Raw genomic sequence first — 15,638 nt, forward strand, 5'->3', positions numbered from 1 at the left:
TTACCCGAAACAGAATTATCATGATATAATTCCCATCTTTTTTATTGTCAACGAATGGCTTTTAACCGTGGTCTTCACTTGCAAAAAACAATACTAGATATTATTGCTGTTGTGCTTCTGTTATTATTATTATTATTATTATTATTATTATTATTATTATTATTATTATTATTATTATTTATTATTTATTATATCATTATTATTCATATCATTATTATTATTATTATTATTATTATTATTATTATTATTATTATTATTATTATTATTATTATTATTATTATTATTATATTATTATTATATTATTATTATTATTATTATTATTATTATTATTTATTATTATTATATTATTATTATTATTATTATTATTATTATTATTATTATTATTATTATTATTATTTATTATTATTATTATTATTATTATTATTATTATTATTATTATTATTATTATTATTATTATTATTATTATTATTATTATTATTATTATTATTATTATCATTGGTGGTATTATCGTTAGCGTATTTTTGTGGTTATAAATGGTATCATTTAAGTTTTGGTTCCATTTACCATTTTTATTTTTCTCACTTTCATGTAGATATGTGTCATCACATTGTATGAATTATTGGCAAGATTAATAAATAAACTTTGAAACGTTGGTAACATACGGTGTGTAATACCCGAAGTGTGTGGACAAAAAACCTGCGCGACATAAGCAAGAATTGGGTGATACCATAGACTAGTCCGTGAGTCACACTGACCTAGACGAGCGCCTTCGCCGGTACAAATCGTAACGCCTATATTTGTCGAGCATATAACCTAAATGTGTTGCAAGCATCGTAAAACCCTTTTTAAAAAAATGATCAACCCACCACGTCCAATGAGGTACCTATCTCTGATTGGATGAAGCCACATTTTATTTTTGGCAAGACAAAGGGAGGAGTGAAAGTGAATTTCTAAACTCTATATAAATCCGTGTTTTCAAGAGTGTAATTCATTCTGAAATATTTTCTACTAACGTTCACGATGAAATTCAACGCGATTCTTGTGAGTTAAAAATTTTTTTTTTCTACTTGAAAGTAATATCGATATCCACGATTTCCTACCTCAGTGTGATATTATGTTGGGTTGAAACAAATGATAAAAATAAGATGATACTTGACCAGTCAACTGGTATACTCTGGGAAATAACTTGTATTTTAAACATTTGACCAGATAACGCGTTCTTCAAATATTGATCGATTTAAATGACCCTCATGCTGCCACAAACTCCCAAACCAGGAACTTTGGAAGTTGTTTCTTATCTACTCACTACTAGGCATTTCAAATATCGATCGATTAAAATTATACTCATCTTGGTAAAAACGATCAAACCCGAGACTTATGTCAATTCTCTCAATGGAGTTATATTTGACAAGACTGGGGTCATTTTAATAGATTGATATTTGAAAGGCGAGGCTAGCGGCCAGAATTTGAAATACGTGTATTTCCAGACTAATACAACAACGAGTTATAAGGTTTCACAACGTGAAACAAAGTAATACAAAGCTGCTAGAAGCTGTGGAGTGTAAAAGGTAAAGAAGCAAAATGAATAGAACATCTTCGAAAAAGAGCAAAATACCAAATACAAAATCCCTCTTTAGCCAATGACAAAAACAACAGTAAAAGCATGAATACATTGTAATAGAAAAAACCCTCAACCAACGTAAAAAATTGCCCATTAGAACAATGTCTGATCAAGCTCATAATTATGTTCGGATACCCGATCTCCAAATATAATGTACAAGTTCCTTTTGTATTTTTATGAATTTAGCTTTAAATGAAAACGTTCCACATTCAAAAAATAAAATGTGTTTGCCATTTCACCTATATCAATTTTATGTATTCTATGCGCAAGGCAAAGTTTGGCCACATTTTTATAATGTTATAACCCATTTTTGTTCTTTGTTTCTTCTAATAACAATCCTGAGATTGATAATTATAATTGAAGCCTACATAACTTGAACTTGGAACGTTCGAGCTAAGTCTTAATAAGCCGAAGAGTTTAACCCTCTCCTTACCAACAATAGGAAAATCGTCACATTTGTTACGATACAACCAACATTTTTCTCATTCAAATTTCACTTGTACATCATACAATTTAAAGAAAATGAACAGTGTGTTTTGTAGAGCATGTTTTGCTAAAGAAATTATTTATCGCAAGAACTTATTGCTATTATTTGAGTGATAAAAATATATTTTTATGTTTGTTGGGTGTGAAGTTTTGGGGAAAATCCTGGTAAAGAGCGAGTTAAAGCACAATGCTACAGCCATCTGTCATGTGGCGATATTCAATCATATGAATGTGACTCTAGAATAAGAATTTTTTTTTAGCTCGAAATATATTATCATTTTGTTTTAAACATCTGTTGCAAATCTGTTAAGATATTTCTAAGCATTCATCATTCAGATGCTATTTTTTAAATTGTTCTTTTTTACTTTTTAAAAACAATTTTAGTGGTAGTAGTCATGTTAACAGTAACCCTATTTTTGCGATGAAAAAAAAATGCCGAACTGACCAAAGCTACTCTTTCATTGGCTGCAGATTGTATTGCGATACCGAGCACTGTGATAAGAATGTTGCAATAAGGTATTGTGTCAACCAGTCACTTCATTTAAAAAATTAGCACAGGTTTCAAACCAGCCACTATCGGGTAAAATTGTGATGAAAATCGGGAAAATTCATCACTTTCACACTGCTACTCTCAAATAATGTGTAAAATGTATGCATTACACTTGGTGTCATTGTAAAGATCATCCTTCTTTCTTTATGATAGGGAAAAAAGAAAATGGTTTTGTTCAATAAGTAATATTAATAGATTTGAATAAAAATGTGTAGAAAACGGTTGGTCGGAATGCTCACGGTCAGTTTTTATGACCTCATCTTTTTCAACCGGATGTCTTGCGAGCGCCGTTTATGAGATCGGGAAATGAATGGTGTTATTTGAAGCAGAATTGAATTCTCTTTCGTTTGGTATATAATTTTATATTGTATAAAATCATATTCCTCTCTAAAAATCGATTTTTTGGAAGTTTTTGACGAAAAAAATGCCGAAATATGAGAACATTGAAACGAAACTTACATGAAATGAAAAAGTATTCAATTTTCTATTCATGGTAAAAATTCGAAACTATTTTATGGAACAGCGTCCGCAAGCTGGCTATTTAAAAAGAACGACCATGCCCGGCGAAGTCATTCAAACCAGGGTTGCCAGTTTGGCATTTTAAATGCCAGATTCCAAAAATCTGGCATTTTTAAAAACCGTTTGGCATTAGAAAAATCATTTGGCATTTGGCATTTTCATTTGGCATTTTCTTTTCTTGTATATTATACTTCAAATGACACCTTTCCTTAATTATTTCTAAACGCGTCATGTTAATGTATTTCTTTTTCATTCTTAAAATCCAACCGTGGTGTAGTGGTTTAGCACTCCACTTAGTAGTCAGTAGGTAAAAAAATTACCCCAACAGGAAATTTAGTATAATTCAAAAAAAAAAAAAAAGAAAACACGCAAGCCACCAGGATAGGATAGTAAATTGTCTATCAAAAGTGAGTAGTTTTCTTAGTGGGGGTGGGAGTCAACAGACTTTGGCATTTTTTTGAGTGTTTTGGCATTTTTTGAGTCTTCCCCTGGCATTTTGTTGAAAAATAATCTGGCAACCCTGATTCAAACGAAGGAGCCGAGTTGACGTTAGTCGACTCGCGACTAGTTGTAAACAAGGTGTGATTGATTGATTGATTTCATTCAAGAATGGATTTAAAGCTCATTATAGGTAAGTTATATGTTTGAAATCTACTTTCTGATCATTGAAAATATTGCTTTTTTTATATTAGTTAGTTTTTTTGGTCAAAATCGTAAACGCAGTGTCTTTTAAAATTCTTTCACTTGCGGTATTCCCTCGTATCCAGCAACTGGGAACTTTGTGGCACTTTGTATTTTTTTATGTTATATTTTCCCCTAAACAAATACCAGTAAGACTTTAATCAGTTATCTAATTTTATATGACACCAATATAAATTTTATTTTAATGAATAATACAGCTGTATTTTGTCATCTTAATACACTAGACTTTTGTGGCGATGAAATCTTGATTTCAAAATGGCGGACACTCAATTCAGGTTTCGGACGAGTCCATTGCGGACAACTTATCGAGATTCACATTAGTTTTGTTTTAGTTCGAATGCGTTCTAAGGTTATTGGTTAAGACATTATCATTAATTATTATTATTATAGAGGCGTATGTGACTTTACAGCAATAGTAAGCTTTTTTTAAAAAAAAATATGTTATGAAACTTTGCTTTGGATGGGCTCAGACCCCTGTTCAATAATTTGGATGTGGACTGATCTGTTTATAAAGTTATATGACTATTGTGATCCTTCAATATAATTTCAGTAGATCAAATATTAATTGTGCGCTACCAGACTGCCTGGTACTTATTATTACTAGCTATTACCATGGCAAATGACTTTTTTTTTTTTCATATTCATGTTGTAATTATTGCCTATTCATCAGATTCAGATTATTGTTTGGTATTTTTTATTTATTGGGGATAATAATAACGTGTATCTATTTCAATGTTTGTGTAAGGAAGATTTTGATTTTAATGATAAAATTAGTAATTTTCATTTTGATATATTTCCTCAGATGATGATGTTTACCAAGGGTTAAAAAATACCTTTTTGGTATCTGGGAGAGGTAGACGACCAGATTTGCCACCAATAAAAGTGAACCAGAAGTTACTTGTACAGCTTTATTTTTTGAAGCAGGAATCTGAGAACTGCTCATCAAAAAAATCTTGGAAGGAGGTGACTATATTTTTATTTCGTCATTTATATGTAATCACGTTTTTTTCAGAGAAGTTTCCCAAAGCTATCATGTGATCATCCATTGTCAAGAAGTGAGCAAAGTCAAGACAGTTGTTCTCTGACCGCTTTTTTTTTTTTTTTTTTGCTGGCTAAGATTAAGATGTTTTGTTACAGGAAGAAATCGGTGAGGATCATATGAAGGGGTATTGGTGCATTTCAGTGCCTAGTGGGATTCACTGTACATATGAGTAAGCATTGCTAACGAGAAAGGTACAGAGTTAGGTAACAATTGACAATGTAAAATTGTGTTGTATTGCCATTGTCTCATCTTTTCAAATAATTTGATTTCAGATTGAAGACTGTCTTCTACGGATATCCCCAGACCTTGCATCACACAGATCACGGATAAGGCATGCAGTGGAGCGTGCTTACCAGAGATTCTGCATGCAACGGCATGATCTGTCGTTCCTGGAATGTGGGGTTGACTTCGACTTTATTTCGGATAAGTTGTCGAGTTTTGGCATCACCCGTGCTTCATTGCCCTTTCCGCCTGCATCTTCACTGGATTTGAAACACATCGATAACGGATTAGTTATTGATATTGAACTTTCCAGGAGGGATATGGGATTAAGTTCAAACACAACGGCTCAATGGGTTTGTCATTTATCTGGACTGAGCATCAATTCTAAACTTTTTTGTGTCCTAAAAAAAACATTCAAAGAGTATGAACGACTCAGGAGCAACAAGACCAAACATCCTGAAAGGCTTCAGCAATTTCTGCTATCAAAATTTTCCCTTTCTTCGTCTCCACAACCACCCTCACATCTACAGCCTTCATCATTGCCATTACAAGAGCACCCTACGCCTCGCCCACCCACCCCACTACGATCTAGTCCAACTCCAACTACTCCAAAGCTGAAAGATGACCAGTTACATTTGATTCAGTCTTTGAATGAAAAACTTCTAATTGTTGAATCTGCACTACGTGATATTCAATCGGAGAAATTTTCTCTACTGGAGGAGGTAAAAGGACTGAAAGAGAAACTTAGTTCAGCTGAGGATAAAGCTTTAGTTACTGTGTCTAAATTAGAAGAAAAGTTTGAAGCTGAATTAAAGAAAAAAGATTTAAAGTTAAAAGAAATTAAAGCTGGGCATGACAAAATTTGTAAAGATTATTGCTCAACTATATCTGTTTTACACAGTGATTTAAATAAGAAAGATTTGTCCTTACAGAAAATGAAGTCAAAAATATAATACCTTACAGATGAGTTACAGAAAGAGATCATCAGATATGAAAATTTAGAAGCTAATCCATTTGAAATTAAAATTAAAAATTCTAAAAATAATGAATATTCTGATGATGTCAGGAAAGCTGTCATCGCCTTAGTTTGTGAGACAGGTGTCTCAGCTAAAAATGTAAAAAAAGTAATTGATATTGTATCAAGCAATATTTTTCATTATGTATTTTCTGAAAATTTACCTTGTGCTCAAACAGTTTTAAACATGTGTGATGAGGCTTTTGTCCTTTCAAATATGCAAACTGTTGAAAATGTTTTAAAATCTGAAAATGCTACGTTTCATTTTGATGGTACATCAAGAGATCAGAAAAAGATAGTGGGACATCAGTTCACTTTAGATAGTGGGGAAACCTTTTATCTGGGGTTTTTGCCTGTTGCCACTGAAAATTCTGACACTCTTTTGGATATTGCTATGATTGTTATTAGTAATTTAGTTGATTGCTATAAAGATGTGTACTCCATTTCTCCTGATCTTATTTTAAGAGAAATTCTTTCTAAAATTACTAGTGTCATGTCTGATAGGGCTGCGCCCAATATTCTTTTTGGTCATAAATTTACAGATAAACTAAACGCTGAGCTTGGAGATTCCCTTCAGATCAGTTTTTTGCATTGTAATGCACGTTTTCTATTAGGAATTAGTTCTGCCTTTGAAAAGACATTGTCAGTTTTTGAACGAAAGTTGATCACTCAGGACGATGAGTATTTAGGAAGGGACAAAGATGGGGCCTTTTCATTTTTTAGCAAAGATTCAGAGTCTGCGACAAATAGAATAATTCGATGTACTTGTAATTTGTTGGGTCCCAGGGGTGACCAGAAAAATGGATGTCGTCCACAGTGGATTACTTTTTGTTCTGATACTCACAATGTTGTTCCCATTCCTAGTTTTAAGTCCAACAAGTTTAATTGCTTTTTTGAAGCTGCTGTTTCTATTTTATTCCACCATGACAATTTATTGAATTTTTTCACTTCTGGTATTTTACATGATAACCCAAATTTATTGATTAAGAGTGTTACTCATGACCTTCAAGATTTAAGGTTAATGTCATTGGTTTGTTGTATTGCCCTATTTTGTTTAAAAGTCACTTCGCCTTATTGGTTTCTTGTCAAGAGTAATACAGTGAAGTATACTGATTTTTTTATGTATGTTCAAATGATGCATGACTGTTTTAAGAAATGGGCTGATGATCCCTCTGAATTACTTGATATTTCTTTTACATCTGTTTTGGAGATGCTCTCCCTTTTTCCAAATCCCCTGCATTTGATATGGTACATAGTCAAATTGACAAATTTAATAATGTTGTAATGATTGATTTGTTAAAAATATTATGCAAAGATGTTTCTTCTGTTACTGAGAGACAGTTGAAAGATTTTTTAAATGATGGTTATTATGCTCATGTCAGTGATGAAATGAAAAGAACATTGAGCCATTGTCCTCTTACAAATTTGGTTGGTGAGAGTGCATTTGGTGATTTCGATTATGACATTAGTAAAAGGAGAAATGCATCACTCCATAATCGGTCCACCATTCATGCTGTCAAACGCAATAAAACAATATCGTTTTTATCTAAAAAGTCTGTTGAAGAGCAAGGGCTCATGTTCAAAGTAGCTAGAAAGCATGGGAAGAAAATGCGAAATGAGAGTAAGATGTTAAAAGATAAAGTAGATAATGATATAAGATTGAAATTTGTAGAGAATCAACAGAAGAAGATTGATAAGCAGATAAAGGATATGGAGAATATTTCCAAGGTTGAACGAGATGTTGAATTACACGGTGGGCCCTGTCGAACAGATAAAGATGTAATTGATTTATTTGACAGGCTTTAGAGTTGAAAATTATTCAATGACAAAGATAAAAGATATATTGAAGAGTGAAATACGTTTTCATAAATGTATGTCGGGCGGAAGGAGTTTAAGATTTGGTGATGTTGATTTTATGTTGGATGCTTTAAAGTCTTTTTTAAAATCAAATTCTGTTTCTGGTGACATTGAGAACCCATCAAAGAAGCGAAGAGTTATATAGCCTGATTGAGTTTAATTTCTTTTTCAAGCATTAATGATTTAATGTGCATTTTTTTTTTTTGTGATTTCTCGGTTTCGGATTATTTTTCTCTCTCAATTTTCATAGCTTAGTCTGAAGCTGCTGAAGTTATCTAATTTATTTTACTAAGGAGATCATACTATTTCTGAATTGTACGTTATTCATGCTGTACGTATGAAGTGTTTTATTTGTATATCCTGACATTTTGCATATTTGTGAGTTTTTTTATTAGGTGAAATTTTTGTGATTTCATTATTTCAGTCTTGCTTCATGTTCTTTAATGACCAATGTGTGGCTTGCATACTTTGGCTATTTACATTTTGTCATTGTATGGATAATGAACTTTAATTTGATGTATCACATGAATATGTACATGTTTTTATTATTTTTTAATGAATTTTTAAAAATCGTTCAAATTGCTCTTTTTTACCTCCCTTGTCGTTTTATGTGAAATTGGCTTCGGAGCCATTTTCAAGACCTTTTAAAAGTAAAATAAAGTTCTTTAATATGCTTGGAAAAAAATAGGCGTGTTCCCTGTGTTGCTGTCTGTCTGTCTAGCAAGTTTTAGGTATGTGGTTTGATTACTTTTCATTTTACAATAGCGCAAAGTTGACACCGGAGCAAGTTGCGCGAAGGCGCATATTTTTCGAATCTTCAATATTGCGTAAATTCCTTAATAATTGAGTTAGAGGGCTCATTTTGGTATCAAACTTCTTAGAAAATTGAGTACTATGTGATGAAACATAGACTTTTTGGTTTTTTCTTAACTCAAAATTTGGTTTGGTGTACCTAGTTTCAGTAAAAAATCGTGTAATTCACCTCAACGGGAAAATGATGAGTAGCGTTTAGTAACAACACTTTTATTCTGAGACCATACACTATTGTTGATTATAAGTGTTTTAAATCAAATAGAGGATTTTTTGGCGGATTTTAGGCAAATGTCGCAAAACTCATCACCGAGAGTATCCTTTTCGAGGGTGTCCATGATGTGAGTTCCAATGTCCTTCCCAGGTGTAGAGAATGAATATGAAAGTAATCATTATGGTTAGAATAGTCATAGGTAGGGCCCGTGTTGGGGCTCCTGGTCATGTTACCTGAAATATTTCTGAAATTTATGTTGTTTCCAGCTAGGTTTCCAATGAGTACTTTTATTCCTTCAATAGGCAAATTATCTATCAATCCAATGAAGACATTACTTCCGATCATGTGTGTTATGAAATTCAATTTTATTATAGGCATGACTTTTTCGACTAATTCTATTCCTTTTATGATAGTCTGACCACAAGGAATCACATTTTCAATACCATTTATAGCAGTCTTAGTAATACGAGACTAACTAGTACCAGTATCACGAAGTCATTTAATGGGCTGGTACGTGTTTGGGTTTGAGTATAATGAGATAAAACCATCTTCTATGAAGGGCTTAAATGAATGTGGGTAATTGATTTTATGAGGACGCGCATTGTGAGAACTTCGAGTCATTGATGATTTGGTATTTGTGTTGTAAAAACATAAGTTCTCTGCGCCTGAATTTGGATACCTGGATACCTCTGTATAGAGCTTTTAGACTTGATGTAGTCTCCTTCGCTCCTCCTCATCTATTAGTGATTGGACCAATTTTTATAATTGAACTTGTTTCCTAGGATGTTGCTTATCTCCAACTCTGCTTTGAATTTATTCAAATTTTTTGCTGATACTGTGGTTTCTTGCAGTTTATTCCAGTTATTTACAATTCTAGATGAAAAAAAGTTCCTTCTTTTTTTGTTTTAAAACGTTCTTTTTCCAGTTTCTTGCTGTTTCCTCGTGTCTGAATGTTCTTGTTTGTTTAAGAAATCCTGCCTCTACCCTGTCTATTCCCTTTACCATTTTATATGTTTGGATCATATCTCCCCTTCTTCTCCTGTAATCTAAGGTCATTTGATTGTCATTTATTTTTGAAACACCTCTTCGTTGAGTGTGTACCAGTGTGACAAATAGAGCAATAGAAAATTCTTTTTGCCTTATTTCGTTTCTCTTTTCCTGGACCAATTGTTGGTCTGGGTTGGCCTGTGACTGTCAGTCTCAATAACAGAGTTGCCAGGTTGGGCGATTTTCCGCCAAATTGGCGGATTTTTAACATCGCGTGGCGGGGTAAAATGACCGGGCGGATGGCGGATATTTTCATATTTTGTTATCGAACGGACCGGTTCTACCTTTGGCCGGCACTAGCATTGTGTTGGCGCTGGGTGGGAACTTGGTCACTGTCCGATCTGTATCAGAATGGAATTCTGCTAGAGCTGAAGGTCGTCTATGATATTTGCTAGCTCATGGGCACTCTTTGTCCTTGGTAAACTTGCCATTTGAGAGGACATGTTATCTAGCAAAGAGAAACGGAAATTCTCCATCAGAATCATTTCTTTAAGACCTTGGAATCTAGTGCAATTGTTACTTTTGCACCAATTATTAAAATTCATTTCCTGGTCTCTAACAAACTCTATAAAGGTTTGTGAGTCAGGTTTGCGCCGGTTCCTAAACTGCTGTCTGTACAGTTCAGGAGAATTTTCATAGGCGCATAAAATTCTGATTTTTAGCAGATCATATTACTTGAATAATTCAATTGGATTCAGTAGTCTGATGTCACGCGCCCGGCAACGGCGGCCATCTTGGTTCTAATCAAAGAACATCATTACATTTTATTCTTCATGCTGGCTAGAACATTTCATTCCCTTTTCATATGCCTTGTGATCAGAATGTGTAAAAGTCAAAACATGATCAAATTGATGGGGTTTTTTTCCTCTGGATATGCGTTATAGCTCGCCGGAGAAATATTTCATACGGCGTCCGCCATTGTTCCGATAGTTTAGAGCCAGTGTTACTAAGTTACCATACGTCATTAGGAAGGAAGTGACGTTACGACTGTTGAAGACTATTGGGAGAGCGAGATAGACTTCTCTAGCTCTGCCCGTCAATTGACTTCGAATAAGGAGTGACCAGAAACGTCTATTCCAGCCGTCCCGTCAATTGACTTCGAATAAGGAGTGACCAGAAACGTCTATTCCAGCCGTCCCGTCAATTGACTTCGAATAAGGAGTGACCAGAAACGTCTATTCCAGCCGTCCCGTCAATTGACTTCGAATAAGGAGTGACCAGAAACGTCTATTCCAGCCGTCCCGTCAATTGACTTCGAATAAGGAGTGACCAGAAACGTCTATTCCAGCCGTCCCGTCAATTGACTTCGAATAAGGAGTGACCAGAAACGTCTATTCCAGCCGTCCCGTCAATTGACTTCGAATAAGGAGTGACCAGAAACGTCTATTCCAGCCGTAAGTCAAGGCAACAAACATGGAGAAGAAATTATCAATGTTATGCTCACTAAAACGTGGTAAAGGGGGGCAGCAAGAAGGGCAAATCTTTTTAAAATTCTATTTCTTCTACTATGTCGGAATCGTCTGTCTTACATTGAAATTGATTGTCTTGATTGTTAACAGTAACAGGCGTAGACTGAAAGCCTAGGCGATTTAATATTCTTACATGTAATTTTGCTATAGTGGGATTGCTATCTAAGGGGATATTATTTTCCTCAGCAAAATGAATAAGTTGGTCCTTATCTAGAATTAAAATCCTAGGCAGATCCATTTTCAGTGTCATGTCTGCTAACACACAACAAATTTAAAGTGAGACACAACAATTTAGTATGAGCAGTCTGAGAAAATGCAGAAACATAGAAGACCTTCAGAGAGAAAACAAGACCAGGGAAATGTATGATGAAATAAAAACCATCACAAAAAGTTTTCAATCACGAATAGGGGTGATAAAAGATGAGCAAGGTAAACCCCTCACAGAGGCAGAAGACATAGCAAATAGGTGGAAAAGATATTGTGAAGATATGTACACAGAAGACCAAATAAACGAAACCCAACCTTTGCAAAACAACAGGCAAAATTAAAACGAAGAATCTAGCTTACCACCTCTAAAATCTGAAATAAAATGGGCAATTATATCACTTAAAGATGGGAAAAGTCCAAGTTGTGACCACATTCAAGCTGAGATGATAAAAGCAAGCGAAGATGAAGGAGTTGAAGTATATCTAAGACTTTGTATCTGTACAAAAATTTGGGAGAAAGAAATTTGGCCCTCAGATTGGAGGAGAGCAATTTTTATACCATTGCCTAAGAAAGGAGACTTACAACTATGCTCCAACTACCGAACAATATCACTCATCAGTCATGCAAGCAACATTCTTCTAAAAATTATAATGAAAAGGATTGAACGTAAACTGGAAGAAGAGGTCAGTAACACCCAGGCAGGTTTTAGAAAAAACAGAGGGACAAGAGACTACATATTCAATTTGCGTCAAATTATTCAGAAGCATCCAGAAGTAAATTCTGGCCTCCACACTTGTTTTATAGACTATTCGAAAGCTTTTGATTGTGTTAATCATGAGAAACTATGGGAAACTCTCTTGGAGATTAACTTTGATCCTAGAATTAGAAACCTGATAAGATCCCTCTATGAGAACCAACAATCAGCGGTACAACTAGAAAGCGGAACAACAGAATGGTTCAATGTTACAAAAGGAGTAAGACAGGGATGTATTCTATCACCCCATTTGTTCAGCATTTACACTGAAGGTATAATGCGAGATGTGGAAAACGATGTCAGGAGAAGTAATTACAAAGAACCTAAAATGCAAGGTTTACCCATAAAAGATCTGAGGTACGCAGACGACACTGCACTATTGTCCACAACACCGGGGGACTAGAGAATCTAATAACATCTGTAAAGGAACACAGCGAGACCAAAGGCCTTAAGCTGAATATAAAGAAGACCAAAATCATGAATACTGACAAGTGCAAAACAGATGCCATCATAAAAATCAATGGAGAAGAAATAGAAAGAGTAAAGAATTTTGAATATCTTGGAGCCAGGATTGAGTACAACGGGAAATCGGCCACAGAGATCAGGAGAAGACTAGCAATGGCAAGATCAAAGCTAGAAAAGATGAATAATATCTGGAAAGGGCAGTGCATTCAAACAAAAATCAAAATCCTCAAAAGTGTTGTTTTCCCAACTGCAACATATGGATGCGAAGCGCGGACTATCAGCAAAGCAGAGAGCACAAAGATCACAGCTTTTGAAATGGTATGCTACAGAAAAATACTCAGAATATCATGGACTGAAAAACAAACAAACAAAGAAGTCCTGAGAAGGATCGGAATAAAATCACCAATTCTTCTTTAAACTGTAAAGAAATTGAAACTGAACTATTTTGGCCATACGACTCGCCACGAATCATTAGAAAAGCACATTCTGCAGACAAGGGTAGACGGCAAGAGAGGAAGAGGTAGACCAACAAGAAGCTTGGAACAAGATATATGTGAATGGCTGGAAATGACAACAACTCAAGCAAATAGACTGGCGGAAAACCGTAATCTGTTTCGCAAGAAAGTTCGGGAAGCAACGTCCTACGCAGGATCAGCTGACTAGATGAGTCTGGACGAAGCGATATTACAAGTGCGTTGGGAAAATGACACCGAGTCGAGTAAATAGCAGTCAAATAGTGAAATATATGTAATAAATATTGACTAAATAACAAACATAATTATGAAAACAGCAGTGAATTCAGTAGACAACGCACCAGTGATTCGAAGGAGATTAAAGACACACTGACTCTGATATAGACAGACAGACCAGGTCATGTCGGGTCGAGAGGTCAAGGTCAACTATGCCAGTCATGTGCTAGATGCACGTCATGCACGTGAAACACACAGTACAAAGTAAATTAGCGATTAATTGATAATAATAGATAGTATTATTTTACTCGCACCTAGTCAAAAGATAGGAAATATTATAGGCTGATAAAATAGTAATTACATTTGGCCTGAGGAAGATGAGTAAAAGTCAAATATAATCTCAATAGTATATGCAATGAAACAACACCTTATTGGGCGCCACTGTCACGATTTGGGCGGCTATCTGAGAGTCGGTAGAGATGGATAGCCCGAAACGTCAACAAAAGCAAAGGAAAGGAAAAGACTTGGAGGATAGAAAAGAGGGACTCGTTGATAGGAGGCCACTGCACTGAGCCTTGTCTGATCAGAGGGAAGAGAAAGAAGGATAAAGTCCGTGCTTCACGGTCAGACAATGTTAACAATAAAATGATGGAAATCAAGGTTTACAAACAGGATGCATTTATTACAGTAAACTAAATTACATATATAACACAAATTGGATCGACACAACTCTACTTATCCATTCATCCTTCTTGTCTCCCTATTGACATCCACAAATAAGAAACACCACTAAAAGAACATAATATAAAAAAGGACCGCTGGAAAGCTGTATTCTGTTCAGCTGGACGAAACTTAAAAGAACCCCTTCTGGTTTCCCGCGCTACGCTTATATAGCACCAGGCTCGAACCCTGATTGGGTAAAAGCGGGATCCAAGATGCCAAGCACACTGGGAAGGCTCGGTCAACTCGGACTCGTTCGGGTGATGTCCTGGCAACCATTGCTAGAGGATAACAATATGACTTCGGTCTTATCGCCATTTAATTTTAATCTATTTGCAGACATCCATCTCATGACATGGTTTGACATGGTTGGTGCATGGTTCGTAAACAGTTATCTTTGAACGTAACTTGTAGTCTTAGAAGTAGTATGGCATGGTCGATGGTGTAAAAGGCCGCCTAAAGATTGAGAAGAATAAGGATGGTGGTTTTTCCTTGATTTGTGATTCTCATCAATGCTGTTTCTGTTCTATGATTTTGCCGAAAGGCCGATTGATAGCACTCGTCGAGATTATTATGTTTCACGTGACATGAAAGTTGTTCTAGAACAATCTTTTCTAGAATTTTGGAGATGAATGATAGATTCGATACAGGCCTAAAGTTTTTTATCATTATCACGGTCAAGTCCCACTTTCTTTTCAACAATGGCTTCACCAATGCTTTCTTGAATCTTTCTGGAACAATTCCAACCCTTAATGATTGATTAATCAATTCAGTGATGTAAGGTGCAAGTTCATCAATACACCCCTTCAAAAGGGATGTTGGTAAAGGGTCGAGCCTACATGACATGCTCGGACTAGAGAGAATCGTTTTCTGTGTTATTTATTGAAATTTCTTTGAAAGATGTTAAGGGTTCACCATAAAAAGAGGTATATTCTGCTTCTGTTTCGTCTGTGTCAAGTTCACTCCGTATCGTTGTTATTTTATTCATGAAATACTCTACAAAGCAGTCTACGAGTTGCTTGTCGTCAGTGTGGTGTAGCAGGTTTGTTTTGATCTCTTTGCCTAGAAGCTTATTTGAGATGTTATAAAACTTCTTTAGATTTTTTATGTTATCAACCTTATCTAGATAGTAGACACGCTTTGCCTTAGTTGTCACCTCTTTGAGTCTTTCTTTGAATGAAATGTAAATTTCCTCAACAATCGTTAGGCCAGATTATCTCCATTTCTCTTCCATCTAACTTTTCTCATT

General features: G+C 34.9%; 1 protein-coding gene and 1 long non-coding RNA gene across 2 annotated transcripts in view; both read left to right on the top strand.

Annotated features, from left to right (window-relative positions):
* The first annotated feature begins 630 nt into the window (after positions 1-630).
* Positions 631-15,638, top strand: part of LOC144957231 (uncharacterized) — an 18,638-nt gene continuing 3,630 nt past the window's right edge. Inside the window, exon 1 of the long non-coding RNA XR_013642101.1 lies at positions 631-1,041. This is a non-coding gene — a long non-coding RNA (uncharacterized LOC144957231). The remainder of the gene's footprint in view (positions 1,042-15,638) is intronic.
* Positions 3,699-6,991, top strand: LOC144956630 (uncharacterized). Its single transcript, XM_078887259.1, has 3 exons — positions 3,699-3,807; positions 4,681-4,841; positions 5,193-6,991. The coding sequence occupies exons 1-3, from the start codon at positions 3,786-3,788 to the stop codon at positions 6,093-6,095; spliced, it is 1,086 nt and encodes a 361-aa protein (XP_078743385.1). The 5' UTR covers positions 3,699-3,785; the 3' UTR covers positions 6,096-6,991.

This window comes from Berghia stephanieae, chromosome 11 (genome assembly GCF_034508935.2).
Source record: "Berghia stephanieae isolate SIO BIC M18660-M18661 chromosome 11, UCSD_Bste_1.3, whole genome shotgun sequence".
Lineage (NCBI taxonomy): Eukaryota > Metazoa > Mollusca > Gastropoda > Nudibranchia > Aeolidiidae > Berghia > Berghia stephanieae.

Coding starts and splice junctions, on each gene's coding strand:
- LOC144956630 (XM_078887259.1), top strand. CDS start 3,786: ATGGATTTAAAGCTCATTATAG. Junction 3,808..4,680: donor GGATTTAAAGCTCATTATAG/GTAAGTTATATG, acceptor ATATTTCCTCAG/ATGATGATGTTTACCAAGGG. Junction 4,842..5,192: donor CAAAAAAATCTTGGAAGGAG/GTGACTATATTT, acceptor ATTTGATTTCAG/ATTGAAGACTGTCTTCTACG.